Here is a 24903-nt window from a genome sequence, read left to right as displayed (position 1 = left end):
ATTAGTAAGCAACTGGCGACGTTAAAGTTTTAAGAAAAAAACTTTTGTCGTTAAAGAAGAAATAATTCTTGAAGAAAGCATCAAAAGTTTTACATATTGTTGATAAATAAATGCTTTTGTTAAATTCTTCTATAGAAATTTATTTGTTAAGATAAATAGTTTTTAGATCGTTGTAAAAGAATAAATAGTTTTAAAATAATTAATTTCAAATGACCCCTTTCGATATTCATTGGTGACCATCGCATCAACTGCCTATTGTACCGCCGCTATAGTCATGGCACAAATAATATTTGTGATGATAATAATTCATTATTTTTATGGTCTCAAAATGGACATTATTCTACGGAGCTACAGCAATTCATTGGAAACAAATAATTATCCATCCCTTCTTTCGCCATCATTCCCACAAAATTAATTAATTCTTATTGTATTGATAATATTCATGAAGATAATTATAAATAAAAATTTCGGTAATAAAGTTAATATTGCAAAATGAACAACATATTATCGAAGTATTGTTGAACATAAAACTTTAAATTACGCGCTAATTTGTTCGAAGCGACACCTATAATTTTAATATATTTTTTGTTTCAAGCGCATGCGCTGGTGTCGGCCATCTTTAGACAGCACGTATTTAGTGTAAACATGGAAACGAGTTAATAAAAAAAAATAAATATATATATGATTAATTACAATTAAATAATATAAAAGTAGTCGTCAAAAATAAATACATGTAATTTAATAAGTGTTTTGAAAAAAAGAAGCATTCTGCTGTGCGCATTATATATCACATACATAAAACTATAGTGAAATCATGGATTGCAGTGTGTAGAAAGTGATGTACAGTAAAGGTTATAAAAACCAAATATTTAGAATTTTTATTTATATTATTGTATTTTTACATATTTTTTGTCGGCTGCACTTAATAGAACTTGTTAGCTGTAATTTATTGTAGAACTCCTTAATTCAGTAATTAATTGTTATTATTTTTGCAGCTTATGCTTGCCCGAGTTTCTAAATAGGCACATGAAAAACTAATAGAACGTTGTAGCAATGAAAAGGCTACAAAAGCTGATTATCGATAGAAAATAGCCTGAGGTGAAGAGGATAAAAAAAGAAAATATAAAAAAAATTTCTTTTACATCTTGAAATTTCTGTCAGGTGGGATTCTCCGTGAATTTTTTTTAACGCTGGGTTAGCAGAGATTCTCGCCTGATAATTTAGCGAGGCCACGCGGTTGGAATCGGTATATTATGGTCAGGTCTCAAAGCTAATCCGGCACGAATAATTGTAAAGAAACCATTCGACAGAAAAATTATTTGATTATTCATTATTATTACCTTCAATGCAAGTAACTAAGTACTTAAAAAGAAGATTCTTTCATCTACTTTATAATCAGTTGAACAGGTAAATTGCAGACGGTGGTAGGAGTTGTCGTGTATGCAACGAAAAATAACGAATTATGTTTAACAATAAATCAGGTATGTACAAGATTTTAACAGTACCAAGTCATATTGACAACGAAATAATGAATTCTGTTTTTTAAAGCTTGAAATGTATTGCCCAGTGGAAAATTAATAAAATAATGTGGAGTACCAGAACAGACTGCTCCAGCCATAAGCAACGGAATAATTCATGGACAAAACATTATCGCTTGAATGTGAACTAGTTTTTGAGCGACGTTTCATAATTTCAAATACAGGTAATGACATTAATATTTTTAGGTAAAATTAATTAAAATTTTTTTGTTGATTTCTCTAATCGGGTGCCAATAAACACTATCGTACTCAATATAAGTAGGATAAAATTGATGAAATTTAATCTGTAATTAAGCCAGATCATTACTTGGAAATTAATATTCATTAACAAATAATTTACAATAGAATTAAAATATTGTAAAATAAAATGTAAAACGAAATTGAAAAAATTTCATTAGGTCTGGTAGTGTGGAATTTTTTTTAATCGACATGAAACTAAGACCTAGTAAAAAAATATTAATCCATTCATAGTTTACTATGAGTGTAAATTAAATATTGATTAAAAATAGAATTAAAATATTGTAAAATAAAATGTAAAACGAAATTGAAAAAATTTCATTAGGTCTGGTAGTGTGGAATTTTTTTTAATCGACATGAAACTAAGACCTAGTAAAAAAATATTAATCCATTCATAGTTTACTATGAGTGTAAATTAAATATTGATTAAAAATAGAATTAAAATATTGTAAAATAAAATGTAAAATGAAATTGAAAAAATTTCATTAGGTCTGGTAGTGTGGAATTTTTTTTATTCGACATGAAACTAAGACCTAGTAAAAAAATATTAATCCATTCATAGTTTACTATGAGTGTAAATTAAATATTGATTAAAAATAGAATTAAAATATTGTAAAATAAAATGTAAAATGAAATTGAAAAAATTTCATTAGGTCTGGTAGTGTGGAATTTTTTTTAATCGACATGAAACTAAGACCTAGTAAAATAATATTAATCCATTCATAGTTTACTATGAGTGTAAATTAAATAATGATTAAAAATAAAATTAAAATATTGTAAAATAAAATGTAAAACGAAATTGAAAAAATTTCATTAGGTCTGGTAGTGTGGAATTTTTTTTAATCGACATGAAACTAAGACCTAGTAAAAAAATAATAGTAGGTTATTATTATTTACATGAAAATCAACGGTCAGGTTGCTATTCAAATTAAATAATCGTACAAGAATAACTTGAACTAAAAAATAATTAATTGAGTATTATAATCACTTCCAATCAAATTTTATTGTTCTCTTACTTATCGATTTAAGTCTAAAAATTATTATTGCCATCACTGTCATAGAGGACGCTAGTTATTTAGGCTTTGTATTAGTCGGTAATCCGGTTGATAAAATGTACTTATCAGGTGAGCTTACTACTGAAGGAACGGAACCCTTTTTACCAGTAAATTATCTATAAACCGCTCTTAAAGCCATCCATCTGATGTCAACTTTCTACTTTAGTAGCCAATACATACAGTATCATACAAATCCTTTTAAATTACCGCTTAATTTACCAGTACTGTCGTCTACATGCGGCTAAGGATATTTTTTAAATCAAATAGTATACATATGCAGTTATCAATGCCTAAGACAGTAAATTTACTAATAACAATATGATAACAATAATAATAATAATCTAATATTGTAAATATATCTGAACATTTGTAATATATAAATATATCTATTGTAAAAATTTAATTTCAAACATGGATTAAAAAACTGGCTCTCAGTTTGAAGTAATATTGAACAAATCCAGCGCGATTACTCATATAAATAATTATTATTATTACGACTTTGAAAAATGCACGAATATTCAAATTTTAAAATCTCGAATGAAATTTTATTTTTATAATTATAATACATCTTTATTCTTCCAAACTGGATGCAAATATTGAAAAAAAATTGTCGATAATAATAATAATAAAGATTACTGTTATTTTCATATGGTTGTAAATAAATTTACTATCTCAGGTATTGATGACTAGTAGGGTGGGTCAAAAAAATCGAATAATTTATTTTTGATTTTATACTCTGAAAAATAGGTTCGTACACACCTAAAAAGAATTCTCTCCAAGTATAAGCTCTTAATTATAACGGGAAGGTCCTCCGCTTTGCGGGTTTCTATTTTTTTCGAATAATCAGATAAAAAAATTTATATCTCGCTTCCAACTGCTTGGAAAAATATTCCGTGGCATAGATTTTGTGAGAAATTGAATGCTTTACAAAAAAGGTCTCTTATGACTTTTTCAAAAACTCAACCGATTAAAAGATATTCATAGTTGAAGTTTGGCTATTTTAAGGAAAATATTCGTTTTTATTATGAATTTTATAAGTCGATGAAAAAAAATTATTTCGGATTGCGGAACTCATAATTTTGTAGGAAATTTACTGCTCTACAAAAATGGTCTCTTATGATTTTTTGATTTAGTGAAGCCGTTACGAGATATTCATCGTCAAACATTAACGAATATCAATATTTCCAGTTTTTGATCAATAATTCGATAAATTTTAATTTAAACTATGAGTTTCAGGAAAATTTACATAAATTTGAGTTTCGATCGATAAAGAAATGTTATAATAAGTTAGATAAAGAATTATTGGAATTATCATTGATTTTCCTTGGAGAAATGCCTCAAGAAAAGATTTCTTTCAAACGTCCTGGTGCTGTTCATCATGCTAGATGGATGGCTAAGGCCATTTATAGTTTGAAAATGTATCTATTCAGAGATGAATTCAAACTCTCTCAGAAAGAATTGCATGGTCTTCGTCATTTCTGTATTTTTATAGTCACATTGTATTTAAAAGCTTGGTTTTCATCAACTTCTGCAACAACTGCTGCTTATCATGACTTGCAGTTTATGAAAAATTTATTGGAGTACAAACATATCAATCCTTTGATTTCTTCAGCTACGTGTGAAAAAATGATTTCGCACTTCTGGTATTTGAGCGATGAACTTGCCATTTTATCACTGTTTGACGATGGCGTTCCATTAGAAGTAAAAAAAGTATTGTTGAAGCTGTTAATACTCGTGAAGGTACAGATTCTAAAGCTAAAAGATTTGTAATTGCTAAAAAGATTTGAATTCATTGGCGCAGAGAACTCTGAGTGACTTTGTGTCTAAAAAGTCATTAAATCTTTTCAAAATCTTCGATCTGCCGTATGACTTTCTTGATGTCGATGTTGAATTATGGCCTACTAATGAGAGTTATCTCGAAAATAAAGAATACTTTCAACAACTAAAAGTTGTCAATGATTCAGCAGAGCGAGCTGTTGCATTAGTCAGTGAATATAATCAATGCTTGACAAAAATGAAGAACAATTCCAGTACTTATTGCAAGTTGTCAAAGAACATCAAAAACATTCCCAAATTGTAATAAAAGAAATTATTTATAGTAATAGCGTACTGTTATGTTAAAAATATAGACAATTATATTGCAATTGATAATTCAATAAAAAATTTATCTATAAAAAAGTTAAATACTGGTTGTTTCTCACTTGATTCAATACTTTTTATATTAAATTTGACAAAGAAATATGTCATTCACTTCAAATTAAACTAATCATTGGCTATATGTCGAAAAAATGCTCTAATTTCTTGTTTTAATGCAATCAAACAAGCTCAAGACTGAAAACAATATTAAAAAAATTGTTTATAACATTTCTTTATCGATCGAAACTCAAATTTATGTAAATTTTCGTGAAACTCATAGTTTAAATTAAAATTTATCGAATTATTGATCAAAAACTGGAAATATTGATATTCGTTAATGTTTGACGATGAATATCTCGTAACGGCTTCACTTAATCAAAAATCATAAGAGATCATTTTTGTAGAGCAGTAAATTTCCTACAAAATCATGAGTTCCGCAATCCGAAATAATTTTTTTCATCGACTTATAAAATTCATAATAAAAACGAATATTTTCCTTAAAATAGCCAAACTTCAACTATGAATATCTTTTAATCGGTTGAGTTTTTGAAAAAGTCATAAGAGACCTTTTTTGTAAAGCATTCAATTTCTCACAAAATCTATGCCACGGAATATTTTTCCAAGCAGTTGGAAGCGAGATATAAATTTTTTTATCTGATTATTCGAAAAAAATAGAAACCCGCAAAGCGGAGGACCTTCCCGTTATAATTAAGAGCTTATACTTGGAGAGAATTCTTTTTAGGTGTCTACGAACCTATTTTTCAGAGTATAAAATCAAAAATAAATTATTCGATTTTTTTGACCCACCCTAATATATATATGATATAACGCGGCTTGTCAGCACGATAGCGTTTTCAAGTTCTAATCGATTCTTCTCAAACTCAACATTCTTTATCTATCAATAAAGACCAAGGTTAAATTCGAAAATGAGCTTAATCGGGCGAGTAATTTGGAAATGACAGGATTTTAAAATTTTGAAAATCGTAAAAATCGATGTTTTTACCTTTTCAACTTCGTTTAATTTCTGAACTAGACAAAATATTGAAATTCGATTAATTGCATCGTAATGCTCTTTTGATAAGCCTCAATTTTTACTCCTCATAAGTGGTAATATCCTCAATATTACTCTTTTTCGAATTCGTTGAAAGAAACAGTTCTACTGTTGCTGCCGTTTTAGAATTATTGGCTATATTATAGTTTAGACATTATGTAGATTGAACAACCATGATATTGATCAATCTTTTGTGTTATGTATTCGGGTAGGTCATCAGTAAATCAGTCACACAGATTTATGCATCACCCATGAGGTACTGTCGAAAATTAGAATAATGTTTGGCTTAAAATTTAACTGAAATATTGAATTTATCTTTAATCATTTAATTCAGTTATATATTATTATTTATATTATTTTATAAAAAATAAATTTCCTTTATTTGAGAAATTTACTTCCATTTCGGCTGCCGAATGGTCTTTTTTTAATTATAATAAAATGACATCTTTTAAAATTATTTGTATTGTTGTATCATAGTAGCGTTTGTGTTTAAAGTTATTTCGAATTACTTACAGATTTTGAAAGAGATTTAATATAGACTAAAGACTTTTTGAGGCTTATTGTATCCTTAATTTGATTCCAAAAGTAAATAATTCCAAAAAATATGAATTCATTTTTGCCACCCTTAATACACAGTGATTCTTAGGGAAATGTAAATTTTATGCACAAGTCGTTCTTTACAAATTAATTAGCCGAGTAAAAAAATGTTGATTAATTTCACATGTTACTGATGGATTATTGCCCTGCTTTTCTGAGTTTCAAAAAGCGGTCAAAAATAGATTTAGCTTGAATATTATATTATGTAAAAATCTGAGAATTACTTTAGAGCATTGTATCTCTACAAGCTTTTGCATCTAAGCAGAGATCCTATTCTTAATGCCTGAGTTCAATACTAAAATTGTTAACTTTTTATCATTAAATTTATTTAATTTAACTGAACAAATAAATATTGAATTACCTTAACTATAATGTTGCAGATTATTTTTTTTCTTTTAATTAAAAAATAAGATTTAAAAAATTTTTAATTACATAAATTGGATTGTTTATAATATGTTTTTATAATTAGATTTTAATTTATAATAAAGATGTCATATTTATTGTGTATCGAGCTACCTGCCAAAAACCGGGATACGGTGCCGTCTATGGGTGATCGGATCATATTCATTAGAATCTCGGAAGTTTAATATACGTGCATAACATAAGTCAATAAAGGGCATCGGCTACTGGTCATGCGCAACGACTGAAGGGGAGCGAAGTCGGTTCGCCGCGTGCCAGTAAACACCAGTTGCTCTAGAGACACATGAACTAGAATAGCATTTTTAAAACTATCATAATTCTCTCGTGAATTCAATTATATACAATCTTAACAAAGGATTTCGGTCTTGCTTGCTTAATATATCATTTGTATATATCATATATCATTTATAATTGGGGGTTATTAAATAATTATTTCATAGTTGGCCAGATAATATTACTTAATTAAAACTAAATTCACGGGTGTAATCCATACATTCCGTAGCAAAAAGGCACGAAGTCACTGGGCTATTGTCTTTCGAGGCATAGATACGCTGTTTCAGATTATAACGCAGTTTAACTTATAACTTCTCAGTAACTTACATATTGTTCATTACGACGCTATTGCTATAGAATCTTTACGCGCAATTAATAACTAAAATTAGATTAATTTCTCGATTATTTTGTAGAATCAACATCAATTTATCTAAAAGCATTCATAGTTAGCCCCCACGCTAACAAATAATCAATTGATTTGTCTCCTGCTAATCAATTGTGATTTATTTATTACGACAACTTTAATCTGATTAGTGCCTTGTGAATTCAGTATTACTAGTTTCTTACTGGTAAACGAATCTAATTCCTATACTAATAATATCAGTTCGATTAGCGTCTTGCAAGTCAATTGTTATAAAACGTTTAGTGAAAATTATCACTGCCGTACTGATAATCAAGAAGGTTGAGCTCACCCCTACCGCTTATTTCTCTCGAAATGTGGCAGTTATACACAGTGCACTTACACATACATACTCAAACACATAATACAGCGTTTGTATGAATTTTTCGAGAAGGTTTTTTTTATCTCAGCTCTCGTTAGGATTTTTTCTCCTCCGAGGACAATAAATTTATTGCATTCCCCAAAAAACATCACGCATAACTTATTTCACTGCATAAACCTAAAATATCATAAAAAATTACGGAAAATATTCACATTGAATATTTTCTGACAAAACATATTGTATAATACATACATCATTACACTATTTAATGAGATTGTTCTACAATTGAATAAATATTATGTTTAGAAAAAGTTTAGCATAAATCTAATAATATTTGGATTATAATTTTATTTATTAGTGATTGTTTAATTTTATATGAAATTATAAATAACGAATAATAGTAATACATGCTGTTCTAAATTTCAAAATTTTTGTGAAAAACTGAAAATATTTTAAAATCACAAACAATTTTTCTAAATCACAAAGTATAATATCTCCTAAAAAATTGGTCTCAAGTTATCTTTTCTCTCTCCATTGTTATACGTAATAGAATGTGTTCAAATTGTATCGAAAAATCATTCATACCATTCAAAAATCATTTATTAATTATAATAATATGAAAAAAAAAAAAAAACGGTTTTTCATAGAATAATAACTTCTGTAAAAATTTATAAGATCTCTTACATTAGAACAAATTGTTCAAAAAATTAATTTAATATTAAATTTTTAATACATCCTGTAAAAAGTATAGTAATAATGTCTATTATATTCTTATCATAAAATTTTACAATTCAGCATTCACTTTATTTATTGCAAAAGAAATAGAATTAAGGTCAAGTGAAAACTTCTGTCATTTGCTTACAACATAATTAATATTTAACTAGGCAGAAAATCTGAAGATTATTATTTTTTTTTTTTTTGTAAAGAAGAAGAAGTTATTTAATAAAACTATAATTATTATTACAATTAATTTGACGATTTTTACAATTGTATGAATTTGTTCGTCTAAATTTGCCATAGAAAGTTCATTGTGTATAATAAAACACTTACATAATTCTATGAGTAAACAAAAAGAAAATGATGAAAACTATTCCTATACTATTATAGGAACTATTCTTATATCATTATGGGAACTATTATCATTATTAAGAGTCTGAACATCGTGGATGCAACGTGGTTTCATAGTGCTTTAACCATAGTATATAGTCTTGGGCAATCAACTGACACACCGTGGTTTTTCGTAAAGTCACTGTGTTCATAGGCAGTGGATTCATTGTGGTATTTCAGTGCTCTTACCACTTTCAATACTCCTGAACAATTAATTAAAACACCGTAGTTTTTTTGTGGAGTCGCCGTGATCATTGATGGCGAAACCACCGTAGATTCACTACGATAACTTTATAAATGCATAATTTACACCGTGAAAATACAGAGTACCCACAGTGGCCAAACAGTGAAAATATCGTAATCCTACCCTAAATACTCGGTGGTTCCACTTTCACGGCGGTTCCACCGTGATTTTAAACCGCTAGGGATTGCTTGTAATTTTAACCGAATTTTGTGAAAAGAATCAGATTCCTTGGTAATTATAAAGAATGGAATATAGATTGATAATTCAAAAACTTATAACATACAAAATCATCAATTCTTCTAGATACGGTTTTTAGACCAGTTAAATCGCTGGTGAACATTTTTCGGACTTTTTTCTCAAAAACTCTGAAAAAGTCTTTAGAAGTCTTTTAGAACTTAAGATAAGTCTTTTTTAGAGTTTTTCAGAGAAAAGTCCGAAAAATTTTTACAAGGGATTAAATATTTTTTTTAACGAAACTGTAGGTTTTTCGGCTATATGTTAGAAAACTTTTTTTTTTCATTATGAAATTCTTCATAAATTTGTAACAGAAAAAAAATAAAGTGCGAAAACTTTGTTTGTGATAATTTTTATGTCGTTGGAAAAAATTTTACATTTGAGTGATACATTATTTGCAGCTTTGAAGTGATGATACTGTGTATTTTTAATCGTTACAGATTACTCATACCTCAATTTATAATTTGTTTCATGAGAGTCATGATCTGCTTGAGTACAGAAACCAAAATTAATTTTTTTAATTTTAATTTTAATTTTAAATAATGATAACTACAGAACACGTTAAAAAAACCTTTTTTTCGATTAAATAAGATTTCTCAGAAAAAACTCGTTTTTCTGACGAATTAAATGAATAAGAGCGTGGTATTCACAGGAGCACTGTAACGATTAAAAATACACGCAGTATCATCACTTCAAAGCTGTAAATAATGTATCACTCGAATGTAAAATTTTTTCCAACGACATAAAAATTATCACAAAGTTTAAAAAAAAAAAAATAAATGCAAGATCGATATGTTTATAACATTATAATATGTTTAAATTTTTTTTTTTTATTGATAAAAAAATATTTTATTCACTATGTGTATTTTTTTCAATAAAATCATTAATTAATTAACATTTTTATTAAAAAAAAATAAGCATTGTTTCTTATTTATAATTACTGAGTAGATGTAAAGATAAATCAGGGACGCGCAGTAGCGCTCTGTACCGACTGCGCTCGTCGCCCGTCATGAATAATTTTTTTTTTGTTTAATCTAATCGCGAGCACTCAAATTTTTTTGCGGATTCTGTTTCTTAAATGTTTGATGCATAATACCAAGAAAAAAAATTCGATTTTTGAGGGAGAAGTGATTTAAATTTTCATTTGTTAACTTAAAAGTTAATTAACGATATGGAAATAAATAAATATTTTGAACTCTTATTCATTTCATTTAAATACAAGTATTCAACTATAAATCCTGAAAATTTCATTAGAATATCTCCAATAGTTTTTTAATTATCGACTTTTTAACTAAAAGTCATCAAAATTTTCATTAAAAAAAAAATTATTGTTAAAATGAAAATTATTAAAAACTGTTTGGGAGATTAATTGTTTATAGTGAATACTTTATGAAAAAATACTAATACCTGAATTCGATAATCAAGTGGAAAATGGGGGGTCCAGTTGACGAGATTTAGTTCATATATCATAGTAATCTAAAGTTATGAAAAATGTTCATTATGTCATTAAAATTACTATCTGTTGTCATAATTATCAATAATAAAATAATAATAATGTTTTTTTATTTTTTATGAAGGCTTTACCGGTGTGTTGGATGCTTATGCAAAAGAAATCAGCTGCTGCATATCAGATTGGTTTGCAATTTTTTAAAACTCAGGTGGCCTCTCATATAGTTCCCGATAATATAATGACGGACTTTGAATCTGGTTTAAAAGCTGCAATAAGTATCATATATCCGGAAGCGAATCATAATGGTTGCTTCTTTCATTTCTGTCAAGTAAGTTCAACTATTTATTTGAAAATAACAAATTTTTTTTGGGCATTTCAATGTTGGTACTGATGAAAGTATTTCTTACGAGAACTTATGTAATCTGAACAAAAATAGTTTCACTGTAAAGAAATCGCGCCAAGTCCACGTTCACAAGACTATTAAGAAAAAAATATTTTTTTTTCTTTTCAAAAAGATATAAAATAAAAAATAAAAAAATCCAAGTAACCGATATGATTGGATATGATTTTTGGAAATAAAAAAAAATTTTGTTGTAAATTTAAAAATAAAAGAAACATTTTGGAACGTATTTAATGTGCGTGGTTGCAAAATATTTCACTTTTTATGAAATTCGTAAAATCTATCTACTAGGACTTGAAAAAAATTTGGAGTACACAATGACGCACACCAAGTACGTTCCAAAATTGTTTCTTTTAATTTTTAAATTTACAAAAAAATTTGTTTTAATTTCCAAAAATCATATACAATTATATCGGTTACTTGGATTTTTTAATTTTTCATTTTATATCTTTTTGTAAAGAAAAAAAATTTTTTTTTTCTTAATTATCTTGTGAACGTGGACTTGGCGCGATTTTTTTTATAGTGAATCTGTTTTTGTTCGGATTTCAGTACGTATAATAAAAATTGAAAATTTTTAATATATATTTAATACATTTCCGCCGGCAAACTATTCCCTTTAAGCTATAGTATATTTAAAAATAATTCTTGCGCCACCTGGCGTGTGTAAATGCAGACTGTCAAATATCTTTTTTTCACTGTAGTTTCTCATCTATTGAAAGATTACCATGCATTCTCGAATTATTTAGTCTGTGGCATGTCACTTTTTACATCGAAAAAAGTTAAAATCTAAAAATCTGGGTCGCTATAGTTTGTGCTGATTATTTTTAATAATTTTAAATAAAAATTATCAAGATAATTAATAATAATCAATTAATACGTGTAATAAAGAACATAAACTGCTATTAGAAAATATAATATAAAAAAATAATCAAAATAAATTTGAAAAAAAATGTACACCTCAAAATACCATTCTGAGAACGGAAATTGGCGGCAGACTCTACTGAGTCTGTTGATATCAAGCCAATCAAACGCTGCGTTTTATATATATGGATATAACCATGTAAAATTTTATAAATTTATTGTATAATGAAAGAGGTCGTAATTTATGATTTTATATACGTAAATACCTCTTAGATAGAAGATTTCAACACATATCAAAAAAAAAAGAAAGCTGAAAGTTACTCAGTTATATTCAATTTAATTAACTTGACTGTGAGTTAATGTAAATTTGAATGATTTTAAAATTATGGTAGTATCAGAAAGTATCGACATATTATGTAATATTTTTTTTTTTTTTTTTTTTTTTTTTTTTTTTTTAAAGTATTCAACAAATTGTTCGTCTATAAAAGGCACAAAAAAAAAGTAGAAAAAGAAAAGAAATTTAAGAAAAACGGGTGTCATTTGGTCCACTTGTGACCAAATTATAAGCTTTTGAACACTTATAAATATTTAAATTTACAACTGGATTACGTTACATAATTTTTTTAAATCCACGTCTTTTTTCTTAATAATTTATTGTTTTTTCAATTTCGAAATCCTGTATATGTAGATCTTAAATATTTTTAGAGTGATAATATGTAAAATAAGTTAAAATATTTTTTGTCCCGAATTCAAAATTTTATATATTATTAAGGATAATGGGAATTTTGAATGTCTATAGATATAATTATTATGATTCATTTAATTTCTTCGTAAAGTTCTTTTTCAGATTCCACTCAGAACTTAGTTATTTGAAGACGCGTCATTTAAAAAGTTTATAATGCTACTGAGATTCAGCGTTTACCAGTCGGCCGTGTAGCGATGCGAGTAGCTCGTATACGTCTGGCGAGCGATAGGTCCTGCGTTCGGTTCTTGGTTAGGGCAAAGCGATTTTTATTTATTTCTTTCTTTACGAAGCGTATTAGGGTAATTTGACATAATAATCCTTTCCTCCTATCTCTCTACTCCTTAATCTGTAAAAACTGGACAGTAAATAGTCCCTGTTCGAGGAAAATTACTCCCTCGAATTTGGGAGATGGTTCATTTTTTTTTTTTGTTAAAAAATTAATTTATATATTTTTTTCTGTTCATAAACGAAATTTATAGTAGTAATAATTGTTAATGACAAATTTTTATATTAATGACAATTATTATTAATTATTACTACTTATTGTATATAACAATAATAATTATTATTCATAATAATTATTATTATTGCAGTGATGAAAACAAAAAAAATAGTATATTACACCCCGAGGGAAGAAAAGTAAGAAATGTCTCAGAGCACATGCAATTGTTGGCCGAGGCGGAGCCGAGGTCAACAAACATGTGATCTGAGGCTTTCTTATTCATTTCCCGAGGAGTATATACTATTTTTTTCCCCGACGAAGGCGCAAAGCGGAAATTTCATTTAGCGCAGCGGGGCTAAAGTTGACGCTTTACGTCCGGAGGGGAAAAAAATGAATAAATTGGATTTCAGTTGGATTTGAACCCGGATCCCTAAGAATTTCAAAATTTAATTCATTATTTATTATTATTATTATTATCTTTAATATTATTATTTTTTCAAGTCTGGTTTGACCGTAATTGTGGTAAAATGGGACAAAACTCCACTAGTTACGGTGAAACCAGTCCTCAGTTTAAATGAACTGTCAATACAGTGCCAAGTCTGTTTTGACCGTAAAATTGAGATAGGAAAAAATTACGGTTAAAACGGAACTCAAATTTCGATTCGGGTTTATACATAATTGTATCTAATTGTATAAGATCCACTTTACTCGAGAATAGTTTTTACTATGGAACTTGAGTAAATTTTATATATTTATACTAAAATGCGAGATAGATTCAATGGAACATTTTCACAGTATAGGGCTCCTGAAGTAGTACTCAGATATCCTGCTACATGTTTCATTTCAAAGTCAAGATTGCATTTAGTGATCGAATTAAATGAAATACTTTAGACAGGATGTTGAATTATCTTTTCTTTCGGATCTAATACTGCAGATACAAAAAGATAACTTTATTATTCAGTTCTTAATCTGGAGATCCACAGGCATTTTCTGGTGAATCAATAAAGTTTTTCTAGTTTAAGCTAAAATTTAAATTGATATGATTTAGATGCACTTGAATGAATGAGGTGGTGACTTTTCTGGGAATGAAATGCATTTAAAACCAAGGTGATTTAGCATTCTTGTGAATTTATTCAAAATGCAGCCCTTTCTTCTATTCCTCTATCTTTCAAAAATCATTATTAAATTTCTTTCCATACAAGTTAAAATTCACTTTTTCAGTTTAGTGAATGTAAGTTTTAGGGTTACTTATTTGCAAGTACAAAAAGCGTTTATTAATGCTATAATATTCAATAATTACTTGAATGAAACGAATACCATTAGTGTATAGCAGTTGCTATTTGTAGATAAACTTATTTTTAAAACTGAACATGGTTTAAACTGAATTATTTGCAGTTATAATTGGAACAATTTACATACGGTAAAAATGAGCCTAACTTACGATAAGTTTTTATACTAATTTTATGAATACAGGCGCTGATAAAAAGATTAAAAAAGATAAGCTATTTGAAGCTATAAGAACTAGGAAGTATGACCAAATAATTATACGCAAGTTCATGGGATTAGCTTTTTACCAGTAATTGATGTCATACGCGGATATCATTGGTTGTTAAACGCCATTCCTGAAGATATAAAAAATAGACTTTATCCGTTTATTGCGTATTTTTATGATGAATGGATCGTTAGAACGCCACCTATTATCTGGAGCATAATAAATTTGGACAATCGGACTAACAACTTCACCGAAAGTTATAATAAAAAAGCGAATTTTCGGTTTGGAACTCATCCACCAATATGGAAGTTTACAGGTACAAGTAAAGAAATCCATTCCATTATTTAATACATCAGCATTTTGAACAATGTATGATTGATATAATGATGCAATATTTATAAATATTTCACGTAAAAAAATTTAATATAGCTTTGGGTTTTTAGAAATACTCACTAATCTTCAAGCAATAACACGAATTGAATCAGCATCATTAGAAGATGGACAAGATATAATAAGACAACGTCAACTACCCGAAGAAATTTATCGAGAATCAAAAATTAAAAAAATTTGGGAATTATACAATGCAGGAACATTAGATTTTATATACTTCTTTGCCTATATTAGCAATGTTTCAAATGCATTCCGAGCAAATCGTTATTTTGATGTAGAAGGTAAATTACAAAAAAACTTATAATTCCTTAAAAAGTATAAAGATAAAAATTAATAAATTATATTTTATTACAGGCAATCCTGATGACAACAATTACGCTCATTTACCAATTTTTCTGGAAGTTGACGTCATGGATCTACAATAAGTTCAAATGGCTGCGGTTAAATTAGTTGAGTTGGAGGAATCAGTATGAGTTTAATACATTGATAATTTATTTTAAGATATTTTAATTGAGGTTGAGCTGTAGTAATCTAATTTTTTAAGATACTATTTAATAATATATTTCTTAGACATAAATATTATCAGTTAAAATGAAGTTAAGAATTACATGACTGAGATTTCCAAGTACAGTAACTAAAAAGATTTAATTAAATATAATTAAAAGATTATATTAGCACAGGGCAGCCTCATTATTAGTCGTAGTTATTAATATTTTTTTAGAATTTCAGAAAATTCGCTTAGTAGTCATAATATTAGAGAGTTCAAGTTCTTCCAGAAGACCACAGTTGGGATAATTACAATGATTATTGAATTTATTTATGTCGATCTCTGTGTGTGTGTGTGTGTGTGTGTGTGTGTGTGTGTGTGTGTGTGTGTGTGTGTGTGTGTGTGTGTGTGTGTGTGTGTGTGTGTGTGTGTGTGTGTGTGTGAATGAGGCACGAAAAAGAGAATAATTAATAGATGTTAAGATTTTTATTTTAAACTATAGAGAATAATTTGATAGATGATTTTTAATTTTGGTTAAAATAATTAGTTTAAAGCCTCTTTTTCGTGTGGTTTGAGGTCATTATATGGATGACCGACTGTACTTGGCTAGGTTTTACCGAGATTTCCCTAATAAGCCACTGCAAAATTGACATTGCAGGTGAATGCAGTACAGTGGTGAAGTCGTGCTCGGACGCACAGGTACATCTTTATCAATAAAGATGTACTTGTTTTTTTTTTTTTTTTTGTACATTCAAAATAAATTTTCTTTTCAATGAAGCTTGAGATTTTTTTCTTCAACAATTCTTACTTAATTAATTAATAATGTCGATTTATAAATATATTTATATATATATATATATATATATATATATATATATATATATATATATATATATATATATATATGTAATTCTAAGGATGATCATCAGCGCTGTAAATAAAAAATAATATATTATTGTACGGTAAGTCAGATATTTTTAACATTTCTAGCCAGAAAATTAAAAAAAATTATATGAATTAGGTTGAATCTTTAAACTTAGCGCGCTATAATGTAGTGCCCTAGAGTGTCACGCGTATATTTTTGCGCATGCGTAAAATACTATTTCTAAAGGATATCCCCAATTAAAATTATTTCACTTGCGCAGTTAAGTTAACCTAACAATGCTTATGTTCTATTTTTCTCGGTGTTGTTGTTCTTTTGACAAATTATTAATTATAATAAAATAAGTTATAAATGACAATACAAAGAGAATAATAAAAGTATTGTATTTATACTTACACTAACGTCAACGCAATAATGTTCATTTTTGCTTATACAACGATAAGTTGTGGTTTAATTGAAAATGTAGTTGGAAAAGAAAATAACCAAAAAAGTATATAAAAAATATTTTTTTAATTTTGAACAAAAAAAAAAATTAATTATCTCATAGGGAGCTTTTTAATACGGTCTTATTCTTATTCTATATTATTATGCTTCAAAATGTTGATTTTTTAAGTTTTCATAATTTTATGAATTAAGAAATTTTTATAAATTATTATTTTTCAAAAAAATTATAAAAACTTAATTAAAAACGATAAAATAAAATAAAATAACATTTTTAATAATTATTCAGGCATATTGTCAATAGGCTTACTGAACTTAGCCTCACTTAAAAATTTTTTTTCCGATTTTTAATTTTTTTTTTTTTTATTTATCCGTGATTCTTCGATTATAAAAATTGATTGTATAAATAATTACATAAATTTTCATCCTTAAGTTTATCTCTGTTTATTAGATATCTTTACTTTTATCTCTTAAATTGATTAATTTCCATTCATTATCGTTAGTTTGTTCACTATTGATAATTGTTCCATCATAAAAACAGTTCAATAGCAAATTATTCTATATTTTTAATTAAAATATTGTCATAGCCTTATTGCTGTGTTGCACATGTGCCCGCGGTGTAATGTAAACTCGCGTTGCTTACGTTGTAATTTGTAATGTATATCACCACTTTACAGTAGTTCTTGTAAGATATATTAACATCACTCCATTTTTATTACTTTTTTTTTTTTAAATATAAATCAATTACTATTGTGATAATTCTACAGCAACAGTGTAAGTTATTGTCGGGATCATATTTAAAAACTCATAATTAAAGTCTGTAAAACTCCAAGTTATACTTAAACTTTGGGATGTTGAATACCGTCTGTTTTATTACGGCCTTCAAAATGCATCTCCAAAATTCAACGAGATATCTTAATTGGCAGATGATTTTACGATTGTTGCTTATGATCACTGTAAATAAAGTAAGTCAACACTATGAGCTATTATTATTATTATTATTATTAATTATAACTAATTAATTAATTAATAACTCATTATTTATTTTATACTATAGAAGCTGGAACAAGCAGTGGGGTCATTGTCCAAAAATTTTTTGAAAATTATAGGCTTGATACATCATTCATCGAAGGTTTCGAGTGGGTAAGTACATCACCTAAATAAAATATCAATCAGTATTAATAAAAGAATAAATTAATATGTTTACTAGTTTTGCCAAAAACAAGGATGGGTACTTTCAACAGAAAGACAGAGAGCACGTTTTTTTCGTTTCAATCCTCACGGACATAGATGAAAACCGCTATTACTGTGAAGATATGTGTTTTAAATTTTAATAAAATTGTCTCAATTGTACCGACAAAGCTAGTTGACCAAGGGGAAGAACTTGTTGATTAGTCGTGCTTCATTTCGAACTATTCCAGCAATTACACATCGTAAAATTATGTATGCGCCCCATGTCTGGTATCAGTTTCAAGGTAGGATTACATTGAAAACTTTCGGGTATTGATAAGCTTATTCTTATTATTAGCATTAGATAAATTATTATATGAGTGCAAATGATGCAAAATACCATCTCCACTCGAAACGTCTCTAACATTAACCATCTTTACTCAAAAATTTGGAGAAATCTCACAAGATTACTATTATTTTCAAGTAGAGGGGATTAATGGTAAAGAGGTTTTGAGTAAAGATGGTATTTTACAGTAAATGAATTAATTATTAGATTAGATTTAAAATTTATAACATTTATTATTTCAGAGATGTTTGGGTATTATTTATATGGTGTACATTGAAAATCATAGTTGGAAATATACCGGTATGTATTCAAGTACCATCAGTAGGCGGCCTGCAAGTTTCTTCGTTAGGTAAATAGTATTGTATATTTTGAATATAATATATTAATTAAAATATAATAAAAAATGCTTATCAATGTGGTTAAGAACTTGGTATGAAAGGGATAAAACATTTGATTGTTTCGTACAATACCCCTTCTAAATTAAATTTTTGATCATAGTTATGACCTATATCGGTCAAATTTAACATGAATATCAAGATTAAAAAATAAATAGAAATAACACTTTACATAAAAATTTAAGAACAATTCAAATGTATATTTATTATTTAGTGAATAACAACCCTTCATACTTGAAACAATCATTTTCGAATTTTTTTATAAGTCTCATTTCCATTCATCTTTGAATCTTGATATTCATGCTAAACATAACTGATATAGGTAAAACTTGTAAAACCAGATAATCAAGAAATATAAATAAAAAAAAAAAAAAAATCAGCATCAAAATTTACTACAACGTCTAAGCCTCAGTGATAACTATTTTTTATTACATTTAAATTACGATCTAGAAGGAAAAACATATTATGATAGTAAAATATACATTATTGAAACCAGATACTATTATTTCCAGGAATCCGTATTGAATTAGTATTATTTTTTGCGGTAATGATCAAACAAAAAATTTTGCTTCATTTTGCTAGGCTACATTAAACTTATTAACAGATGTATTCACTACTTGCTGCTCTTATTAAAATTTTCTGCACGCCAACACTATTTTTTATGTGTACATGGTTCTTAAGTGCAAGAGACAGCTATATTTGTAAGTAGTTCTATAAATTATTGCATATAAAATTGAATCATAAGATGGCGATAATTTATATCTATATTTAATTAACAGATGGACGCCGTAGTAGCTGAATTGAATGGTGGTTTAATAATGGTACCCGATGGACTATCTTTAGCTTTTCTTCCTGAACCACTGTTATTGTTATTAAAATTACAAGACGCTTTATCACTTGTTCTTCAGCCACAACTTATTTCCGCGGTGACACTCGGAAATTTTTTCCTCCTGCGGCTGTGACAGCTACATATTCTTCAATGCTAGATAAATAATTAAAAGCGGTATATATCAGAACTTTTGCACATTTATTACTAGGATATCGTAGCTGTCTACATTGATTCGTATTTATCCTAAATAAGTTATTACATTTCACAAGGTTTGTTTTTTATAAAATTGTTAATTCAATAATTTTAGTTGATTTGAATGATTTCAATATTAATTGTTTTATAATTATTATTACATCATAAATTTTTCAGATCAAAGTTTTAAGCGGTACTATACAGTCAAAAAAAAAACCCTGTTTTTTAATCTTTTATTGTTTATATTTCTTGTCAAAAAATTTTTTTAAATTAGCAATTTTGGACAGAGTTACATAAAACTTTGACTCATCGATTGATATATGTCATATTTCAATGACATATTTTTATATATAAGTTACTCGCATTTTAAAAAAATAGTCTATTCTTTTTGACTGTATAGTAGGTGCCATACTCTACCGAATCTGTGGATTTCAACAATAAATCAAGGGGCCCAGGTCGAATAAAAACAACGGTAACAAAAGTAAGCAGTTGAAAAAATTATTGAAATATATAACAATGATGAAAACATTCAACTTCAACAAGATCCTGACACGTAATGATTAAAAATGAATTAAAATACCATATTTTTAATTTTTTTGTTTAATATTTCAGTTAAATAATTTTTAAATAATGAATTTAGGCAAAACCGTCGAAGTAGCAGTGAATCGTTGTATTGCAATAACGGAAAATATAATAATAAAGAATTATACGAAAATCAGGTGAACAATCAGAGATATTTTCAAAAATTTCAAGGTTATTGTGAATTTCCAAGATCTTATGGACTTCAACACACACGTACTACTATAAATCGTAGAAAAAAGATATCATCGGAAAAGAAGCTGGAGCTAGTGAATAAACATTTTTAGAAAAAACTGATATGACTAAAAAGTTAGTATTTTTTTTTAACAATATTTTATTTTCTTTACATAAATGTAATAAATTTATATTAGATTTTTATTATTGATGTAGACTTTTCATGTCATTGTTTTCTGTTATTGCAAAAGTTTTATACAAGTAGGAATTTTAACGCATTTTATTATATCAATCAACAACCTTCACTGTCATTGCAGTTTTGTAAATGTCTTCGAAAAACCGACTGTTAAGCAATTAAATATAAGATTTATCTATTTGTAAGTGAATATATTGTAATATTTGTTCACTTTATTTTTAATTATCCTATAATTTTAATTTTTTTTTTAACTGTTTCTTTAACAATTATTCTAATTTATTTTTTTATTTGCACTCCTGATGAGAAACCGATATAACTATCTTTGTTGTACTTGTAAGATAAAAGAAAACTAAAAAATCAAATTTTTCGTTATACAATAGAATTAAAAAACAAAAAAAAAAAAAAACATTGCCAGTAAGTAGATCTATAAATATCCTGTAAATATTCCAATGTCATAGCATTATTTTTTGAAATTTTTATTTATTTAGAATAAATTTATGAAACTCCAATGCCAGGAATCAGCTGTTTAACAACAAAATTAAAATTATTGATATTGTAGATTCATTGTACGTCGGTATATTAACATTTGATATTTTTCGTAAAAAAAATCTACAAACTTAATTTTTTAATTCCCGATTAAAAATAATTGATGAATTTTACTTAAACTTTAATGAATGGTATTTCTTATAGCATTTTTTTTTTCAAAATTTTTTTTTAATTGTTTTATAATTTAGATACATGTAGTGCTTAATATTAAACAAATGACAAACACGACTGTTATATTACTATATAGATATATTTTTTGTTTCCATTGTAGTGCGAACATTAACGAATTGAGTTTGGTGTAATAAGTTAATATTTATAATTTTTTATACCTGACCATTTTTTTTATTAATTTGTCTTTTTTTTTTGTTCAGAAAATCTTCGAGTTGTTAAATATGCCAGCAGTATCAGCTGTATCTCTGGAACTAGCTATAAAAGTATTAAAAACATACATTACTTATTTTGCTAATGGATTACCACCGTAGAGTTCAGGAGTCTGACAATAAATTGAAAAAGATGTCAAAATTCAAAAGATTTCTTGACCTCAAGGAAAAGTGGAAAATTGGTAGTGTAAGAACTAATATTACTAAAAACAGAAATAATATTTTAACAGATGCTCTAAGAGAATGTGGTATCTCTGTACACACAATCCTACTAACAAATCTAAACCTATTATTAAATCTAACAACGTGGACACCAGTCTAGACATTAAGCATGAAGACGAAAATGATGATAATAAACATGATAATTGTGTTGATGATAGTGAAAATAAAAATTCTGATCTAGATTCTAACAAATGTGATATTAATGAGCAAGATCATTTTACTGTTGAAATTAATCGAGACGAATGGAACAAAATCAAAAGCCCTGAACCTCTTATTCACAATAGTCGCAAGTACATCGGATTTAAACCAAATGTTTGGTCAAACAAAATGTCATATGCTTTTTAGAAGCAACATCATTTGAAATGGGCTTTCGTTTTCAAAAGAGGTTGAATAATTAAAAATGGTAGGGATTATGCAACTATGAGCGGACATTGTAAGGCAAAGAATTGTAAAAACCCAGTAAAAGGAATTATAAAAAATTATCCAGGAGATGTCGGAACTGTCTATATTAAGATGTACTGTCGCGATACCAGATTTATTAAACACGATGATATGAAAAGACCGCTCAATAAAGCAGAACGTTCGGACGTACAAGAGGAGCTTTTGAAAATGGGTGCTTCTGCATGGAGAAAAATAAAGCTGAGGATGCTATAGAAACGGAAGATGCTGATTCGCCTTTTTTGTATAATGCAAATACGCTTCACCAGGTGAAAAAAGAAGCCACTGATAAGAAATTAGGTATAGAGAATAGTGGAGTTTCATAATGAAGACTGAATAACAATGATTCCTTTGCGGTGATATTTTTTTACAGGTAAAAAATTTTAATTGTAATTTTATCTGTATTTTTTCATTTAATACAATCAGTTATTGATACCAGTCTAAATTATAACTTTGCTAATGAATTGTATAAAACTGTTTATTGTAATTAAGAAATTATCTTGTATAAACTTTATTTTTTTTTTTTGTTCGCAGATCGGAATGAATGAATAGAAAAAAACATAATTATTATCATAAAATAAAAATAAATTAATAAAGAAAGTTTTCAAGCTTAAACAAATCGACGAAAATTATTTAATAGATACTAGATGCTTAAATAATAGTTAGAATTTATAATTCAAATTTATAAAAATAATTTATAAAAAATATTAAAATATATTATATTATAAACGTTGATCTTGTATATAGCATCGATTTGTTGTAAAAAAAAAAAAAATTATGACATTCATGCACTGAATGTCTAAAAAATTGTACCAAATTTTAAAAGCATGGATGCATGTGTTATAAAAAATATCTAATTATATCTTTTATACAAGATCAAATAATTATTGCGGCATACAAAAAATATTTATTTTGCTGCAATAAATGACTAGATGGATGTAAATGTTAATAATGCGTTACTATAAATTAATTGATTGAATAATTTTTTTTTCATAAAAATTATTTACATGAATAAATTGTATTTACAATAACTTCAATTCAACAACAATCTCCATGCCATTGAATTGACGATTTAATTCAATAAATGAATATTAATATTAATAATTAATTTAATTATCTTAAATAAAACAATCAAATTTCTGTAAATGAAATGTATTTATAGCTATTGAAAATTCAGCAATTGAAATATTATTAAATATCGTGTTAAAAAAAAATCTGTTTAGATCATATGATATTTTATTGGAAAGTAAAATTTAATAAGTTATGTGATCAAAATTGAATTTTTTTTTTTTAAGTAATTTATACATAAAAATTAAATAACTATTATTGAAATTAATAATTTTGTTCAGTTAGATAATTTGAAAAAATTTTAATCCATAGGGCATTAATATTTATTTATTGCCCGCGTTTATTCACTGACATATCACTTGAATAATTTTTGGAATAAAAAAAAAAAAAATAAAAAAGTAATTACGAGTAGCGATTTTAAATAGATAGGAGGATAAAAAATTTTATTTGACTCTGGAACTTAAATTCCCGCAGAGCTATCAGTATTTAATATACATTGGTTTACATCGGTTTATGTTGATTTTTTTAGAAAACTATTTACTCGAGAAAAGCCCACCTAGGTTACAACAAACTGAATAATTTGTTCAATTATAATTTACTTTTTTTTAAATATAATTACCAAAAATAAATAATTTATTATAGAAATCTCATTCATTTGGAATAATTAAATAAACAATTTTATCATGTGAATTTAATTTTTTTGACATCAATAAAATAAACATTATAAATAACTTCGTTCCTTCAATTATCAATTATCGAATTAATATTTTTTTATTTTTTATACGTTATTGATTTAAAAATGTAACATATAATTTTATAATAAAACTACAAATAAATTTTTCAATTTAATTAATTATCATTTAATCATACTTTCGAGTAATTATTAATAATTTACATTGATTCATTACTATTTTATTAATTATTCTTTATTAAGTTTTATTCTTTTTAAAATATATTTTCTTTCAATTTATACAGCTTGCAATCCCTCTATTGGATAATTTCAAAATTACAATTGCTATTTCTGTATTGCAGTTACCATACAAAATCTACTTAACCGTCGGAGACATTAAAATGACTAAAGTTGGTACCGCTGTATACTTAGATATAATATGCACATAATATAATATACACTTGCTATATAACTCGATGGGCATAAACTTACA

General features: G+C 26.8%; 1 protein-coding gene and 1 long non-coding RNA gene across 7 annotated transcripts; both read left to right on the top strand.

Annotated features, from left to right (window-relative positions):
• Positions 1-616: 616 nt before the first annotated feature.
• On the top strand, positions 617-16326 carry LOC141527291 (uncharacterized). Of its 5 annotated transcripts, none has more exons than XR_012479172.1 (8): positions 617-851; positions 996-1098; positions 1162-1481; positions 1549-1702; positions 11192-11392; positions 14986-15320; positions 15448-15675; positions 15749-16326. It is a non-coding gene; the product is annotated as an uncharacterized LOC141527291 (long non-coding RNA). The 5 variants fall into 5 exon arrangements; XR_012479174.1 differs by having other exon boundaries at positions 619-851; positions 1400-1481; XR_012479175.1 differs by having other exon boundaries at positions 619-851; positions 996-1161; positions 1419-1481.
• Positions 16327-17632: 1306 nt separating this feature from the next.
• LOC141527101 (uncharacterized) lies at positions 17633-22328 on the top strand. 2 transcript variants are annotated; one of them, XM_074242398.1, is made up of 10 exons: positions 17633-18170; positions 18263-18348; positions 18416-18680; positions 18964-19070; positions 19629-19660; positions 19721-19817; positions 19896-20214; positions 20315-20690; positions 20778-21025; positions 22004-22328. In XM_074242398.1, the coding sequence occupies exons 1-3, from the start codon at positions 18057-18059 to the stop codon at positions 18537-18539; spliced, it is 324 nt and encodes a 107-aa protein (XP_074098499.1). In that variant the 5' UTR covers positions 17633-18056; the 3' UTR covers positions 18540-18680; positions 18964-19070; positions 19629-19660; positions 19721-19817; positions 19896-20214; positions 20315-20690; positions 20778-21025; positions 22004-22328. The 2 variants fall into 2 exon arrangements, with proteins under 2 accessions (XP_074098499.1, XP_074098497.1); XM_074242396.1 differs by having other exon boundaries at positions 19629-19817.
• Positions 22329-24903: the final 2575 nt, after the last annotated feature.

Source organism: Cotesia typhae, unplaced genomic scaffold (assembly GCF_013202065.1).
Source record: "Cotesia typhae breed Kobodo isofemale line unplaced genomic scaffold, CoteBio_Ctyphae contig_4, whole genome shotgun sequence".
In the NCBI taxonomy this organism is placed as follows: Eukaryota; Metazoa; Arthropoda; class Insecta; order Hymenoptera; family Braconidae; genus Cotesia; species Cotesia typhae.
The sequence above is the reverse complement of the archived record's forward strand: the minus strand, read 5'-3'. Positions and strand labels throughout refer to the sequence as shown.